The sequence below is a fragment of the Monodon monoceros genome, unplaced genomic scaffold, assembly GCF_005190385.1.
Source record: "Monodon monoceros isolate NGI ecotype Baffin Bay Population unplaced genomic scaffold, NGI_Narwhal_1 Super_Scaffold_19, whole genome shotgun sequence".
NCBI classification, from domain to species: domain Eukaryota; kingdom Metazoa; phylum Chordata; class Mammalia; order Artiodactyla; family Monodontidae; genus Monodon; species Monodon monoceros.
The window spans coordinates 64,148,995-64,166,288 of record NW_021703775.1 but is presented as its reverse complement, the minus strand read 5'-3'; the positions used below and the strand labels follow the sequence as shown (position 1 = coordinate 64,166,288).

The 17,294-nt window shown below is 45.1% G+C and overlaps 1 protein-coding gene across 1 annotated transcript in view; it reads right to left on the bottom strand.

The window, feature by feature from the left end:
* The window catches only part of CAPN13 (calpain 13), a 274,099-nt gene that overhangs the window by 201,932 nt on the left and 54,873 nt on the right, over window positions 1–17,294 (bottom strand). Inside the window, 2 exon segments of the mRNA XM_029232828.1 lie at window positions 15,102–15,157; window positions 16,117–16,245. Of these exon segments, the coding sequence (XP_029088661.1) occupies window positions 15,102–15,157; window positions 16,117–16,245 (185 nt within the window).

Here is a 17,294-nt window from a genome sequence, read left to right as displayed (position 1 = left end):
GTGAAACCTGATTTAGTGACGGAAACAGCGCACTGTGGATATGGGTCTATTAGATTCATGACTACATGCTTAATTTTTATGTCTTCTCTCCTAAATCAAGCCCTTATATATTAACTGCCACGTTCTCCTATCTAGCTTCCTTGAATCAACTCTCTTGCTTCTTATCTATCCCACACATTTTACTAGATTAATCTACCATAAACTCTACTTTCATCATATCACTCCCTTGTTCAAACAATAAATTGTTATCTTCTAATATAACAAAACAAAACACAAAAGAGTATTTACCAATGTCATCCATCCTTTATGCCAAAAAAGGGAAGAAATGAGATGACAATTCAAAGTCAGACAGAGGATGGGGCAATTTTGCAGAGATGGCAGCTCAGATGGCAAGCTCCAGCCAGGCTGGCTGGAGGCTCCTTGCTGAGCCCACACTGGGTACTTGAGTGGGAAGGAACCTTTGGAAGGTGGATGCTTTGAAGCTGCATCAACTGTGACCATCAGGGGGCAGTGTTTTACCACGTCCTGCTCGGTCCAAGAGACTGTTTTCTGAGCACTGAAGAAAGTAAATCTTTTAAGGGAACGGAGGGGTGTTTAAAACAAGAGTCTAAGTGTGGAAAAGAGGAAAGATGTATCAGTCTGGACTTGAAATTGATCCCTGAATGCAGTCATTCTATTGTTTTTGCCTGTGTCTTCTCTTACTCGGCAGTTAAACAGTTGCCACAGCTATGAAGTTGGAGAATTATGTCTCTGTGTGGAGCCCCTTTCACATGGTCCTTCTCCCATGGTCCAGAGTTGTTCATAACCTTAGAAACCCTCTGGGGGCATTCGGTGGTCTCAGAAAGAATGGTCTAGAATCTGGCTAGGGATGTCGCAGCCTGTGCAGCCTCAAGCCCATCCGTCTTCCTCTCCACTGTCCTCCACCTGGCTGCAAAGTTGGCCCGCCTGCCCTTTCTGCATCTAACTGCTGATATGCAGGCATCACCTGCTCTGCTGCAGCCCAGTGCCGCAGCTCTACTCATTACTGACCACTCCGTTGGGATATTAAGCAGTTTTGGCTTGGCTGGGGGATGGTTAATCAACAACGTTGTCAGAGTGATGGATTCTTCCAGGATTACTGCGTAATTAGCTTGTTTAGAGGTAAAAATCAACTAGGGCATCAGTTCTCTGGGAGCTGGAAGGAGGGGAACAGTGAGCTGGGAGGTGGTGGGGAGGGATCTCAGCCATCCAGGGCAGCAGGCGTGGGGCTGAGGGGGTGGGGGAGGGGTGGCGGGAGGCCTCTGACCAGAGCAGACTTTAAGCTTGAATTCATCGGGTATTTCATAGCCATCCTGGTTGCTGCAGCCCAGAGCATTTCCACCATTCAGCGGAGCTGCAAAAGCAGTGAGTCCTGAAAAGTCACCTGAGGGCCACAGGATCACTTGAGAGCTTTAAAAGAAAAAAGCAGATTCCCAGGTCTAGCACCAGACTTTCCAGATCGGAATTTCTGAAGTTTTTTAGAAAAGCTATTCCTAATTTTTATGCACAATGAAGTTTGAGAGCTACCACTCTGATTGGTGTCGGGCAAGTCAGCATTTCCACTGGCAACAGATTTCAGATGATTGGGTCTATGGCCACCACTGCGATCAACGTCCATAGACCCCAGTCTTCCTCCTTCTGTTTTTTTTTTTTTAACTTTTTATTTTAGGTTGGAGTATAGTTGATTAACATGTTGTGTTAGTTTCAGGTGTACAGCAAAGTGATTCAGTTATACATATGCATGTATCAATTCTTTTTTAAAAAAATAAATTTATTTATTTATTTAGGGCTGCATTGGGTCTTTGTTGCTGCACATGGGCTTTCTCTAATTGTGGCAAGCGGGGGCTACTCTTTGTTGCGGTGCACGGGCTTCTCATTGCAGTGGCTTCTCTTGTTGCCAAGCATGGGCTCCAGGCACACGGGCTTCAGTAGTTGTGGCACACGGGCTCAGTAGTTGTGGCTCGCAGGCTCAGTAGTTGTGGCTCGCAGGCTTAGTTGCTCTGCGGCATGTGGGATCTTCCCGGACCAGGGATCAAACCCCTGTTCCCTGTGTTGGCAGGCGGATTCTTAACCACTGCGCCACCAGGGAAGCGCATATATGTACCTATTCTTCTTCAAATTCTTTTCCCATTTCGGTTGTTACATAACCTCCTGATTTCTGTCTTGTCCTCAGTCTCTCCTGTCTTATTTGTCTGTATTGCTCCCTGCCACGCCTCATTTGTTTGCCCCTGTCTGTCTGAATCATCCTCCCCGCCAGCTCTCCACCTTCATCGGCTTGCCATTCCCTCTCCTCCCATTTTTCTCTTTCCCCTGTGCTGACTGTTGTCTGTTGGCACCTGACAATCTTTATACCCCCTTTCTATACCCTCTTCCATTTGGCAGGGGCTGGAAGCCTTTAGAAGAGTCCCAGATATATTTTAAGTCCCACCGGTGAGATGCACTTATGACCTGAAAGGCAGCAGAGAGGCAGAGCCTTACTATTCTGCCTCTGGCAGGGTGGGCAGACATGGGGGCTTCAGCAGATGTGAGGTTTCGTCCTGCAAGTCACCTCCTTAGGCCTGCAGGCAGCTGTGACCGTTTCTGGCCGCTCCCTGTCGTATCTGGTAAGTGTGGCGGCGGCGGCAGCAGCTTCTTGGTTCTCTGAAAGCTAGTGGTGAACCTGGGAGTTCGTGGTGATTGTGTCTGGCCTGCGCTCCTCCAGCAAACCCAACAATTTTGTGAGCAACTCACTCCCTGTGTTAAATACGTCCTTTTTGATATACCTTGAGTGGTTCCTATTTTCTCGCCTGATGCTGCCTGATATACTCTCCGTTCCTCCCTTCCGCTTAACCTTTTCTTCTATTCCACACTCCCTGCCCTTTCCCTATTCCCAGCCCCTCCTCCTAACTGGCTATTATATGAAACTGAAAGTTTTAAATGTTTAGATTTGGATAAGTTATATCATCTCCATTCTTAATTTAAAACATAGGTGAGTGGAACAGTTTTTGAGGTTGGAAAACCCATCGTTGAACTGAGTTGGCTATATCTGAGGTCCTCCTGGATTCTGTCCTAGTGGGTCAGGGCCCTTGATGGAGCACAGGAGATGGGGGAGGGAAGAGGGAAAGCACAGGCATGACATGTGCTGCACTGTTCCACTGTAATCCTGCCTCTGTCCCCATTGGGCCTGGAGGTGGCAAGAACCAAGGAACCTATTTCTGTTCTAGGGAGAAGCAAGATTGACGTCACCCCAAACCACTGGGTTTGCCCGTAGAGCTGCTCTCTGGGCCTGGGTTTCCCCGGTGTGTGTGTTTGTGTGCACATGTGCACTCTCACCAGGGTAACCTCCCGCTCCGGGGAAGCAGGCCTGTCCTTTGTGTCCCTCCGCTTGGGGGCTGCTTAGGCCCAGCTGCTACGGAGGGCACAGTCACTGAGTCAGGGGACTTGGGTTTCAAGGCATGTGGCTGGAGCAACAAAGTGTGCAGGTGTGTTGGACCTTCTACCTGGAGGTACAGGTGAAGGTCATCTCTGAGTCCTGCCAAAGCAGCCCATTCATTTTTTTGAGCTGTCCATTTTCTAAAGCAGAGTCTGTGTTGACCAGTCGGGACCAGTGTTTTGCATGCAGAAAATCTTATGTAAGAGGGCAGTCTGATGGCCCAGGACTTGGGGTCTTCAGGCATTAGCTCTGTCTACCTCTGAAGTCCATGCTGATAACCAAGGCCATCTATCCTGGTCAGCCAAGCACAGGGCCAGGAGGCCCAATGACGTGGCCCAAGCTATGCTGTGTGTCTGACCCTGCTATGCTACTGAAATGATTGCAAACACTTCACAGCAGTTCCTGTGAGAGGCAGGTTAGTTGGCTGTGTGTTTGTTCCTCGTACCGGGATGCATCCACCTCCAAATGCTAACTTAGTACCTGAGTATGGGCGTTTGCATGATGGCGCACCCCTGCCCATGGCATCAACCTTCTGATGGTTTCTTCTCAGAAAGGTCACACCCTGGCAGTTTCTAGCCCTCCTATTCTCTTGACACACGCATTTGCTAGGATTCCCTCACTGGAGAGATGCTTCTAGGAATGAGTTCTCAAATGTCAGTTCTCCTAAGTGGGGTCTGGCCTGGTCACTCTCTGGAAGCTCTTCTATACTCTGGTGGGGCATGATCTTTTAGAGCTATCTGATGACCATTTTATGGATTATAGGAGTGAGGGAGGCGTCCACCTTGCTGGCTGGATTTCCCCTCCCCCAAAGGTATTTTTCATCCAGAACTAAGATCCTATTTGTCACGGAGTTGAAGACCCTTATTTTGCCACCTGACTGTGAAACAGGATTCAGATATCGGGGAGTATGACTAATTCTGCAAACACCCAACGGACCGTTCCGATGTCACGCACAGCACCCTGTGGGTGGGCAGACTGAGAAATGATTGGGTTGATGGGAGGGGAACCGGGATGCAGCTTCTCCCCGGCTCTCCCACGAGGGATCATCTTCTGCTCCATTCCCCTGGGATCCCAGGCTGGGGGTCTGAAGCGTTCAGATGACCTGTTCTATGATCGTGGGCTAACCAGAGCTTCACCCAGCCGAGGACCTGGCCCAGGATCCTCGAAGGCGGCTTTGACTATGCTCCAAGCAGCGCAGGCTTTGATGTATCACACCTTTGGGGGCAGCACAGCCCAATGGAACAAGGGCCAGATTCTTGAGTGATCACTGGGAATTTGTCTTAGAGAAAGACACAGAGGCTCAAATGCAAAAGGTCCGGGGTGAGTAAAGAAGCTTTTCCTTCGAGTGACTACAGAGGCCAGGCCCCATTCCCACAGATGCTGTTCAGGTCCACCAGACAACAGAGGGAGCACCTGTACCACCTACTGGCAAGGCTGGACCAGCTCCATCACACCCATGGCTCCAATGGATGGCAATGTCCCTACTTTATTCTTCAAAATTCCCCAGAGGCACCCTACCCACCTACTCTGCCCTGTCTGAGCACAAACCATAGTCCATTTAGCACCTGAGTGCCTGCAGCAAAGTGGAGGGGAAGTCAGTTCCTCCGATCCCCTGGACAGGATGGAAGGGCTGAGAAGAGGGGCAGCTAGAATAACTATAACTCTGTCCTCTGGTCTAGCTGAGTTCTGGTCTGCTGGCTGTGGACCCCTGGGGAATAGTGGCTTTTCTCGAGGGCTTGTCTCTTGGATTCAAGTGATATCTCTGCGTAGACATTTTTTTCTACAACTATAATCAAACATCTTTCCTGCCTACCTGGTAAAGAAGCCACCTCAACTGTTCTTCTCTGTCTCCCTCCTCTTCTCTTGAGTCTTAAACTCTTGTCTCTCAGATTATTTGCTAGTTTGCTTATTTATTTTTCATAAAGGTCCAGCCCAAGGTACATAATTAAAAAATTCAAGACATTCATACAAAGCATGAAGCAAAAACAGCAGTCCCCTGCCCCATTCCTATCCAAAATTCCTCTCTCTGAACTCCTTCTTCTGAACTCTTTACTTCTAAATAATATTTTATATGGTTACCCCTTGACTTATCAATTTTAAATGGCTACTGACTCCTCGTGATGGAAGATGGGGCTGGGGTGCTCCTAAACCCACTTTCATGCCTGTATCTTTTCTCTCTCCATTCTCTAATATATTATGTCACATTTTTTTGTTAAATCAATACTCAATTTTTATTTTATTCTGCTGAGTGAAGAAAAACTCTAGGTTCATATTTCCTTTCTTCTAAGAAGTCTTTGTTCTTCCAGGAGTTAGCAATTACCTCATTTAAAAAATCTGCTTGGGGCTTCCCTGGTGGCGCAGTGGTTGAGAGTCCGCCTGCCGATGCAGGGGACACGGGTTTGTGCCCCGGTCTGGGAAGATCCCACATGCCGCGGAGCAACTGGGCCTGTGAGCCACAACTACTGAGCCTGCGAGTCTGGAGCCTGTGCTCCGCAACGAGAGGCCACGATAGTGAGAGGCCTGCGCACCGGGATGAAGAGTGGCCCCCGCCCTCCGCAACTGGAGAAAGCCCTAGCACAGAAACGAAGACCCAACACAGCCAAAAATAAATAAATTAATTAAAAAAAAATCTGCTTGGTCTATGTCGTTATCCTAATAATTCTTCTAACCCCCAGCAGAAATTCAAAATCCTTCGGAACACTATTTTTCCCACGATTAAGCGATTAGATAAAACTACTGGTTCCGTTTTTCCCATAGGTCGCTTTTCCTGCTCCCTGCTGGGCTTCTGGCTCTCTCGTTCAGCTCTGCAGCTCTGGCCTTTGGACTTCCGTAGTGAGTGAAGGATATATTGCTGGACCTCCCGTTTCCTGGATTCCAACTCCTTCTCCATCTTCGTTTATGTCCTTGGAGTTTTCATGTTATTGTCCTAGTTGGATACATTTCTCTTTAAAAGCTAGCTCTGGAAAGCTGCACACCCTAGGGCTGAAAGGTGCCTGGTAATCACCAGGTGTATGTTTGCCAAAGGAGGTGGGGAGTTTTCCTAACACCAGAGGCAAATCCAGACTCTCAGCTCTCAGAAAGAATTTCTTTGGTCTGAAGGCCGGAGAGATGGATTTATTAGGATAGAAGCAGACTCACTCTTGTGAAAACTGCTGTTGGTAAATCAGCAGAAACAGGGCCACCGCTGCCCATATTTCACCCTCATGCAGAGTAGGAGGAGGTGGCCCCTTCCTCCAGACACTTTATTTATGCCTAGTGGGAAACTGTTCTAAACGCTAACTTTGTTAGAATAAGGCACTTTACTGCCATATTGACAGCAGATCGACGGGAATGTAGATGACATCAGCTAGAGAAACTCTCAGCAGGGTGTGACTTGCAGTGTACGGAACCTCTAGACCCTGAAATCAGTTAGGATCAACAGAGCCTCAATGTCCAAGGACCATACACCAAAGCACAGAGTATTAGCATTCTTTAAAGTAAGAATTCAATATTTTTAAATAATTTTAACATAAACATGGCCCCCAGTGTGACAACCGAAGTGTGTGCTTTGTTCAAAAGAAACAGATATGATGAGAGGGGAGGAAGAGGAGTTGTCTGGTCGGTTTTAATATCGTAGTTTACTAAGTTAGAGGAGAGCAGATGGGATGAAGATGAGAGAGAGGAACAGAAATGTTCTCACAATGGGAGTACACCCCAGCTTTCCTGGTGAGTCCAAGGGCAGGTAGAAGCTTCTTGTACACAGTTTGTAGGAAGCGGCCCAGAATGGGTAGACTGGAGAGGAGCTTCAGCAACCCCAAGTCTCTGGGGAGAAGCTCACATAGCTCATCTGATAAGGCCTTCCCTAGTTCCCGTGACTGCTTCCTGGCACGGAGGACCAAATGAGCAAGGTGAGGGAATCCGCCTCTGGATTGAGTGTTGGCCAACAGTGAACCTGGGAGTGATGGGAATCCTGGAAGAAAGTAACTTTGACTTTGTAATGGCAGAGTAAGGGAATGTTGGCCAGAGTTGAAATGTTCCTGAGACTTAGGAAAGCAGATTTCAAAAGAGTGAGAGGATCAATGGGTTAGACAATAGCCTTTATAAAAGAATATAGGTCAGGATGTAGTGGAGATTATAGCAAGATAATGTTAACGATCTGCTCTCCAGTAATCCCAATGGGCAAGAAAATAGAAATAGCTGAAATAGCAGGAAGATGTGGGTTTAAGACAATGTTGACAATTTTAACAATGTTTACACCCCATTTACAAAAGTTGGGATGAGAACAAAACAAAGGAAGACACAAACCTGAAAGGACAATTTCTTTCAGTCATTTTGGAAATCGTTACTGAGTGGTTTCTCCACATGCTAAGGAGATAGCAACAAATAAGACATACCTAGGCTTACAGCGTAGCAGGGAATACAGACATCAAGACAGTAATTAAAAGTGTGCTGATTTAGCAAACTACAAATACAGGGGAACTTCCTCAACTTGACAAATGGTATCTACAAAAACCCCAGAGCGGGACTTCCCTGGCGGTCCAGTGGTTAAGACTCTGCACTTCGACTGCAGGAGGTGCAGGTTCCATCCCTGGTCAGGGAACTAAGATCCCACATGCTGTGTGGTGCAGCCAAAACAAAAAAACAAAACCCACAGCTAACATCATACTTATCGGTGAAAGACTTGGGAGTTCTCTCCCAAGATCAGGAACACAAGAATGTCTGCTTTCTCCACCTCTACTCAGCATTGTATTAGAAGTTCTAGCCAGGACAGTTAGACAAGAAAAGTAAATAAAAGTCATCCAGATTGGAATGGAGAAAATAAAACTATCTCCATTTGCAGACGCCATGATTTTATATACATAAAACCTAAGGAATACCCTAAAAAACTATTAGAACTAAGAAATAAGTTCAGAAAGGTGGCAGAACATACAAAAATCAATTTTACTTCTATACATTAGCAATGAATAAGCTAAGAGTGAAATTATGTACAATAGCATCAAATTGAATAAAATGCTTAGGAGTAAATTTAACAAAGGAAGTGCAGGACTTCTACACTGGAAACCACAAAATGTTGTTGAAAGAAACTAAACAAGATCTAAAAATAATGGAGAGACATCTCATGTTCATGGATCAGAAAATGTTATGTTGTGAAGATGGCAATACTCCCCAAATTGATCTACAGATTTATGTGATTGCCATAAAAGTCCCAGCTGCCTTTATTTTCTGCAGAGTTTGTCAAGCTGACCCTAAAATTCATATGTAAATGCAAGGAACTCAGTCACCAAAACAATCTTGAGAAAGAAAACCAAGTTGGAAGACTCACATTTCCTGATTTCAAAACATACTACAAAACTATAGTAATCAACAGAGCGTGGTACTGTCAAAAGGATAGACATTAAGATAATGGGATAGAATTTAAAGTTCAGGAATAAATCCTTACATTATGATAAACTGGTTTTTGGAAAGGGTGCCAAAACAATAAAATGGGGCAAATAATAGTCTCTTTAATAAATGGTGCTGGGACAACTGGATATACAGGAAAAGAATGAAGTTGGACCCCCTACATCACACCATATACAAAAATTACCTCAGAATGGATCAGAGACCTAAATGTAAGAGCTAAACTATAAAACTCTTAGGAGAAAAACATAGGAGTAAATATTCATGATCTTGGGTTAGACAATGATTTCTTAGATACAATACCAAAAGTGTGACAAAAGAAAAAATAGATAAGCTGGATTTCATCAAAATTAAAAACACTGAAAATGATATCATCAAGAAACTTAAGACAACCTGCAGAATGGGAGAAAATTTTTGCAAATCACATAGATGATAAGGGACTGGTAACTAGAATATATATATAAAGAACTCTTACAACTCAGCAACAAAATGATAAATAACCCAGTTTTAAAAACAGACAAAGGATTTGAACAGACATTTCTCCAAAGAAGATATACAAATGGCCGATAAACAACAAAAAAGTACTCAACATCATGAGCTATCAGGGAACTGCAAATCAAAACCACAATGAGATATAACGTCATACCCTCTAGGACGGCTATAATAAAAAAGACAATGAAAAGTGTTGGCGAGATGAAGGAAATTGAAGATGATTTAAAGAAATGGAAAGATATCCCATGCTCTTGTATTAGAAGAATTAATATTATTTAAATGACCACACTACCCAAAGCAATCTACAGATTTAATGCAATCCCTATCAAACTACCCAGAACATTTTTTACAGAAGTAGAACAAATAATCCTAAAATTTATATGGAACCACAAAAGACCCCAAATTGCTAAAGCAATCCCGAGAAAAAAGAATAAACCTGGAGGTATAACCCTTCCAGACTTTAGACAGTACTACAAAGCTACAATAATCGAAGCAGCATGTTATTGGCACAAAAACAGACACATAGATCAATGGAACGGAAGAGAGAGCCCGGAAATAAACCCACATACCTATGGTAAATTAACCTATGACAAAGGAGGCAAGAACATACAATGGAGAAAAGACAGGCTCTTCAACAACTAGCACTAGGAAAACTGGACAGCCACATGTAAAACAATGAGGTTAGAACATTCGCTCACATAAAACTCTGAGAAGAGAACATAGCCAGAATACTCTTTTACATAAATCATAGGAATATTTTCTTGGATCAGTCTCCTAAGGTAAAAGAAATAAAAGCAAAAATAAATGCGTTTGCATAGCAAAGGAAATGAAAAGATAACCTATGGAATGGAAAAAATATTTGCAAATGATGTGAATGACAAGCGGTTAATATCCAAAATATACAAACAGCTCATACAACTCAATATAAAAAATAGGCAGAAGACTTCAATAGACATTTTTCTAAACAAGACATACAGATGACAAATAGGCACATGAAAAGACACTCAACATTGCTAATTGTTAGAGAAATGCAAATCAAAACCACAATGAGGTATCACCTCATACCTGTCATAATGGCTGTCATCAAAAAGTCTACAAATAACAAATGTTGGAGAGGGTGTGGAGAAAAGGGAACCCTTATACACTGTTGGTGGGAATGTAAATTGGTACAGCCACTATGGAGAACAGTATGGAGGTTCCTCAAAAAACTGAAGATAGAACTATCATATGCTCTAGAAATTCCACTCCTGGGTATATATCCGGAAAAAATTAAAACTCTAACTCAAAAAGATTCATGCACTACAATGTTCATAGCAGCACTATTTACAATAGCTGAGACATGGAAGCAATCTAAGTGCCCATGAACAGACGACGGGCTTAAGAAGGTGTGGTATAGATACAATGGAATATTACTCAGCCATAAAAAAGAAGGAAATTCTGCCATTTGAAGCCATGTGGATGGACCTAGAGAATATTATGCTTAGTGAAATAAGTCAGACAGAGAAAGACAAACACTATATGATATTGCTTATATGTGAAATCTAAAAAATAATATAAATGTATGTATATGCAAAACAGAAACAGACTCACAGACATAGAGTCTGTGGTTACAAACTTGTGCTTACCAAAGGGAAGCGGGAAGTGGGGAGGGACAAATTAGGGGTATGGGATTAACAGGTAAAAACTACTATATACAAAATAGATAAGCAACAAGGATACACTGTATAGTACAAGGAATTATACCCATTATCTTGTAATAACCTATAATGGAATATAATCTGCAAAAATACTGAATCACTATGCTGTACACCTGAAACTAACACAGTATTGTAAATCAAGTATACTTTAATAAAAAAAGTGTTGCCGATAATGTGGAGAAATTGGAACTCTCATTTACTGCTGGTAGGAATGTAAAGTGGTGTAGCTGCTTTGGAAGACAGTTTGACGGTTGCTCAAAATGTTATACATCAAGTTACCACATGATCCAGCAATTCCATTTCTAAGTATACAAATGAAATGAAAACATACATCCATGCAAAAACTTGTACACAAACACTCATAGCAGGATTATCTACAATAGTCAAAAAGTAGAATCTACCTAAGTGCCCGTCAACTGATGAATGGATGAATAAAATATGGTAAACCTACAAGATGAAATATTATTTGGCACTAAAAAGGAATGAAGTGCTAATTCATGCTACCACCTGGATGAACCTTGAAAATATTATGTTAAGTGAAAGAAGTCAGTCACAAAAGACCACATATTGCATGATTCCAATGATATAAAATGTCCAGAATAGGCAAATCTATAGATTCAGAAGTAGATTAGTGGTCACCTAGGACTAAAGGGATGAGGCAAAAATAGGACTTGACTGCTAATGAGCATGGAGTTTCTTTTCGTGGTGACGAAAAATGTTCTAAACTTACATTGTAGTGATGGTTGCCAGGCTCTGTGACTATGCTGAAAACCACGGAGCTGTATACCTTAAATGGGTAAACTGTATGCTATGTGAATTATATTTCAATAAGGCTCTACAAAAAAAAAAGGAAGGAGTGAGCCACAGCAACAAAACAGTGTTTTGAATGTTATGATTGGGGAAGTGGTTTACACGAATAAATAATATGGAAACCCAATGGGGCCAAGACATGAAGGATCAAGAGTGAGGTAACTAACCCAGGACTGGGCAGACAGTAAGGGCAAAGGGCAAGGTTGGGAAAAGAATGAAACACTGAAGGAAATAAAGATATCTGATAAGGGGTTAATATCCAAAATATATAAAGAACTCATATGACTCAATAGAAAAAAATCCCAGTCTGATTTAAAAACGGGCAGAGGATCTGAACAGACATTTTCCCAAAGAAGACATACAGACGGCCAACAGGCACATGAAAAGGTGCTCAACATCGCTAGTGATCAGGGAAATGCAAATCAGAACCACAATGAAGTGTCACCTCACACCCGGTAGAATGAGTATCATCAAAAAGACAAGTGTTGGTGAGGAGGTGGAGAAAGGGAACCTTTGTGCACTGTTGGTGGGAATGTAAATTGGTGCAGCCACTATGGCAAACTCTATGGAGTTTCCTTAAAAAATCTGTAATAGGCTCTGGGTGTCTGCTCTCCAGAGGACACCGAACCAACTCTTAGTACCATCGGACACACCCACCACTGGAGTGGGCACAGCATGCCACCTTTTACTTGTGTCAAGGAAGACTGTGAGCTGTGGGTCTTGCCCTCAGAGGAGGGCCTCCCGTGACCAGCTGCCTGCACACTGTCCGCTGACTGCCCAGCTGGTGATGTCCCTCTGCCTTGAAGTCTCGCTCAGTCCATCCAAAGTACTCCATGTGAACGATGACCTCATCAAGAGCCCACAACACCGGACAGCAACTCCTAATCATTCAAGACTCAGCTCCTAGGCTGTCTCCTAGAGAGACATCACAACTTCCAGGCCAACTTAGTTGTACCATCATCTTTGCGCGAACTTCTGTGTTAGCTTTCACTACAGAGTATTGCAATTGATCTATTATATTCAGTATTTACATTTCTGTCTCTTTCACTCCATAGCAAGACCCTCCAAGGCAATGACCGAGTTTGATTTCCCTAAAGACCTGTATGTTCAGCTGTCTATGGGAGATCTCCATATGGGTGTCCCACAAGCACATCACCATATCCAAAGCTGAACTCATCTGAACACCCCTTAGTGTCCGCACAGCACCCAAGCCTCTTTCATTGCATCTTGTATATTAGAGTGTAGTTTCCTATTACAGAACTATCTCTCCCACTAGACAGAGAGGAACTGAGGGCAGAAACCACGCGAATTTCATTTATCTCTGTATCCCTGGAGCCCAGCACAGTGCCTCTCATATAGGTGTTATTCAATAAATGGTCACTTAATTGAAAAAAAATTAATAATAGAACTATCATATGATCCAACAATTCTACTTCTGGGTATTTATCCAAAGAAAATAAAAACACTAACTCGGAAAGATACAGACACCTTCCTGTTCATTGCCACATTATTTACAGTAGCCAAGACATAGAAACAACCTACTGATACATGTCCATCAATAGACGAATGGATAAAGAAAAATGTGGTATACATATATACATACAACAGAATATTATTCAGCCATAAAAAAGAAGAAAGCCCTGCCATTAGTGACAACATGGATGAACCTTGAGGGTATTATGCTAAGTGAAATAAGTCAGAGAGAGACAAATACTGTATGATTTCACTTACATGTGGAATCTAATAAAAAAAAAACACAACTGAATTCATAGATACAGAGAACAAAGTGGTTGCCACTGGTGGGAGGTAAGGGGGTTGGTCAAAATGGGTGAAGGTGGTCCAAAGGTGCAAACCTTCAGTTATAAGATACAGAGGTTTTGGGGCGGTTAACATACAGCATGGTGACTATACTGTGTTGTAGATTTGCAAGATGCTAAGAGAGTAGATTGTAAAAGTTCTCATCACAAGAAAAAAAATTGTAACTATGTGAGGTGATAACCAAACTTATCATGGTAATTGTTTCACAATACATACATACATCAAAGCATTACGTTGTACGCCTAAAATGAACACAGTGTTAAATATCAATTATATCTCAATAAAAAGAAAATTTAAAAAGAATTCTAAATCCCTCCCTCATAACCTCCAGGCCACAATCTTTCATGGATGCCCCCTGTTCTACATGACTTGGATGAAATCTGCAGCATTGGCCTTGAAACTCATGGGCCAAGCAGCTGAGCCTTGGCTCACATAGAGAAGGGCTCTGTAATCTCTGGGGAGGCTGCCCCCAGGGACAGAGTCTTGTGTGCAGTTCCTGGAGGGGAAGATGCGTTGTGCCCCTGGGAGGAAATGATTCTAAAGCTATGTCGTCTTATCTGGGCTCGGGGGTCTGCTCTCCTCCTGGCTTCAGTTGTACATCACCAGGTTCATCCAGTGAGAAATAAGCATCCTCGTTACAACACAACTTTAAACTAGTTAGCTTAACACAGAGCAGGGCAAATGGTACCCTCTTCCCTTGAAAGATCTCAGTCTAGTCTCATCAACCTTTTCCAGCTAATTCCAACCCAAGCAGGAGGTCTTGGCCCTCTATTACAGCATATCTTCCGCTGCTCCCTGAATAGCCGGGCACTGAGAGGGACAGCTGAGGTCAACCAGCTGGCTGGGTCAGGAGGCTCTTTCTAAAAACTCACTGGGAGTAAGTTTAATGTACAGTGAGCTCATGGGGCTTCCCTGGTGGCACAGTGGTTAGGAATCCACCTGCCAATGCAGGGGACACGGGTTCAAGCCCTGATCCAGGAAGATCCCGCGTGTTGCGGAGCAACTAAGCCCGTGCGCCACAACTACTGAGCCTGCGCTCTAGAGCCCGCAAGCCACAACTACTGAGCCCGCGCGCCTACAGCCCGTGCTCTGCAGCATGAGAAGCCACCGCAATGAGAAGCCGACGCACCACAACGAAGACCCAACGCAGCCAAAAATAAATAAATTAAATAAATTAATTAAAAAAAACAGTGAGCTCCGCAGGTGTTCCTCAGTTCCCTCCTGGATTTATGACTTCCACACAATCCTCTGCTTTATTAAGCTATTGGAAAAAATAAAATCTGTCTGCCAGGATCCTAAAGCAGCCTTGGCAGCCAGCAATATATAAAGGCAGTAATTGGAGGCAGGGGGCCGGCAGCTTGGCGGGCCTTTGACAGACTGTTCAATAACCTCAGGGAGAGAAATGCCCCCTGGAATCAGGTGAGGGGAGGTAGCCTGGGCTTGTGCCCTGTCTCTGTGAGGGGAAGGTACCTCACCTCCATTTCTCTCAGGTAGAGTCCTTTTCCGTCCTTGGAGAGGTTCTGGAACGCTTCTAGGGTAAAGAGGAGGAGAAGAATCAGGACAGGCCTGGGCCCACGTGTGATGAAAGCCAACGTGGTGATTCTGTGTGAAGCCCTGGAGTGTGCTCGGCCTCCCCTCCATTTCTCTTTCCAGCCAAACCCTACACCCGTGGCTCAGGCTCAGCCCTCAAAACAGCCCCCTGACTGCTCTGCCCCACATGCCCCTGCCCGCTGCAGCTTCCTTACACTTTGTACTCTCCACACTTGGCTGTGGGGATGCGGTGCTTGTTTTAGCAGGTATCTCGGGGCACCTCCCTTGTCCAGCTGCGAATTCTCTGGAGCAAGACTGTACCTCTGGCTTCTCCTTTACCCTCCCAGCGTTCTGCTCTGTCCACCTTGTTAATCGCCTGCCTCAGAGCTGTGGGGTTAGTGCCACATGGCAGGGGCGGTGCAAGGATGTGAGCGTAGGCCAGATCCCACTTCGACCTCAACCACAACAGCTCCATTTAGAGCTATATTGTGGCTTGGGGTTTCATGTGAAATGTCATTTAAAACAAAGGGGTGTGCTGCTAAAAAGTGTCAAAACCTCTGGCCTACATAGCTGGATTTCTGAGGCCTTGGTGGGGGGGACCTACTGCTCCCACCTACTCGCTGTGTGTGCAATCCTTCAGCAGGGATCAAACCCTTCGTTGCATGACTAAAGAGTAGGTTTAAACCATAAACACAATCTGGAGAGGGGCCGCAGCGATTTAACCTGGTTCCTGAGAGATGTGCTAGTAGGGTGATGAGGAAATGAGCCATCTGGGGTGGGGGAATGTCCTGGGGAGAAAAGGGTGCAGAAGGGAGGTTGGGGACTCCAGGCAACTACACCATCACACAGACTAACGTTGGCTCTGTCCCTTGGGACGAGCCCAGGCCTGGGGCTGGAGCGCATTCCTGGTCCCCTCCTGTGTTCTTTGTGAAGGTCTCCAGGATGGCCCCAGGATGACACTTGTCATGGCTTCAAGCCGCATCAGGACGCAGACCAGGCTGGGGAAGCTGACCCTGCCTGTGCTGTCGCTATAGCGGAGTCTCATGAGATCCAGCTGCTCATTGGTGACGGAGATCCCTGCAAGGAAGTCTGGGACACAGGGGGAGCCAGTGAGCGGGGAGGAGGTCGGGAGTTGGGGTGGTCCTGTCCTCAGAGCGGAGAGCTCAGGTGGTGGCCTCAGGTGGACGGGAGAGAGCTGCCTCGCCCTCTTCGAGTCCTGTGATTGTGCATGTCTAGTTGTGAGCTCCAGGGGGGCACTGACCACAGAACCAACAACGGCAGACTGAAAATCAGGGGGGCCTGTGCACCCCGGTGAGCCATCAGAACACTGTAAACCAAACCATCCATCAAGGGGACAAGCCTGGTGGCCTGTGGGCCCCATACAGCCAGAGACATGTTCGGTTTCTCCTGCAGAGCTCATAAAATGTGAATTTGAATGCCTTTAGCTAGGGCATGCCTCTGCAGCTTGCATGTTCTCAAACTGCCCCCTCAAATCACATCAGCTCTGTTGCCCCTTTCAGTTACCGGACTGGCCCCTGCCAGCTTTTCGGCCAAATTCCAACTATTCTCTTTCTCCCTTTTATTATTCTGGAGTCATTAGTGAGGTTCTCCTTTAAAGGTTTCGTCTTTCACTGGCCATTCAGTGGTTCTCAGAGTGTGATTCCCCAGACCAGGAGTTTTGGCTTCACTAGGGAACTTGTCAGAAGTACAAATTCTTGAGCCCCACCCCAGTTCCCCTGAAGCAGAAACTTTGGGCAGGTGGTGAGGCTCACCAATCTGCACTTTCACAAGCCCCCAGGGGTCCTGACTCAGGCTCAAGTGTGAGAACCACAGCCCTCGGCTGTGAAAAGTAAGGCGAGGATAGAGGCTGAAGCCGGGTGCGGGCAGCAGCTCAGGTTTCTACCCACTCAACAGGCTGAGAGCCCCCCGGACGGAGACCCGTGGAGGCTGCCCTTCCAGGAGGGAACCTGCTGGAGCCTGATTTTATATTGTATTCAGGAAGGTGGCAGTTTCCTGACCTCACCTTTTTGTGAGCCATTTCCCCCATAGGTACAGTGAGGATAACGATTCCTGTCCTTCCCGAGTTCCAGAGCTGTTGAGACAATCAAATGAGGTGACGTGAGCGCAAGTTGTTGCTG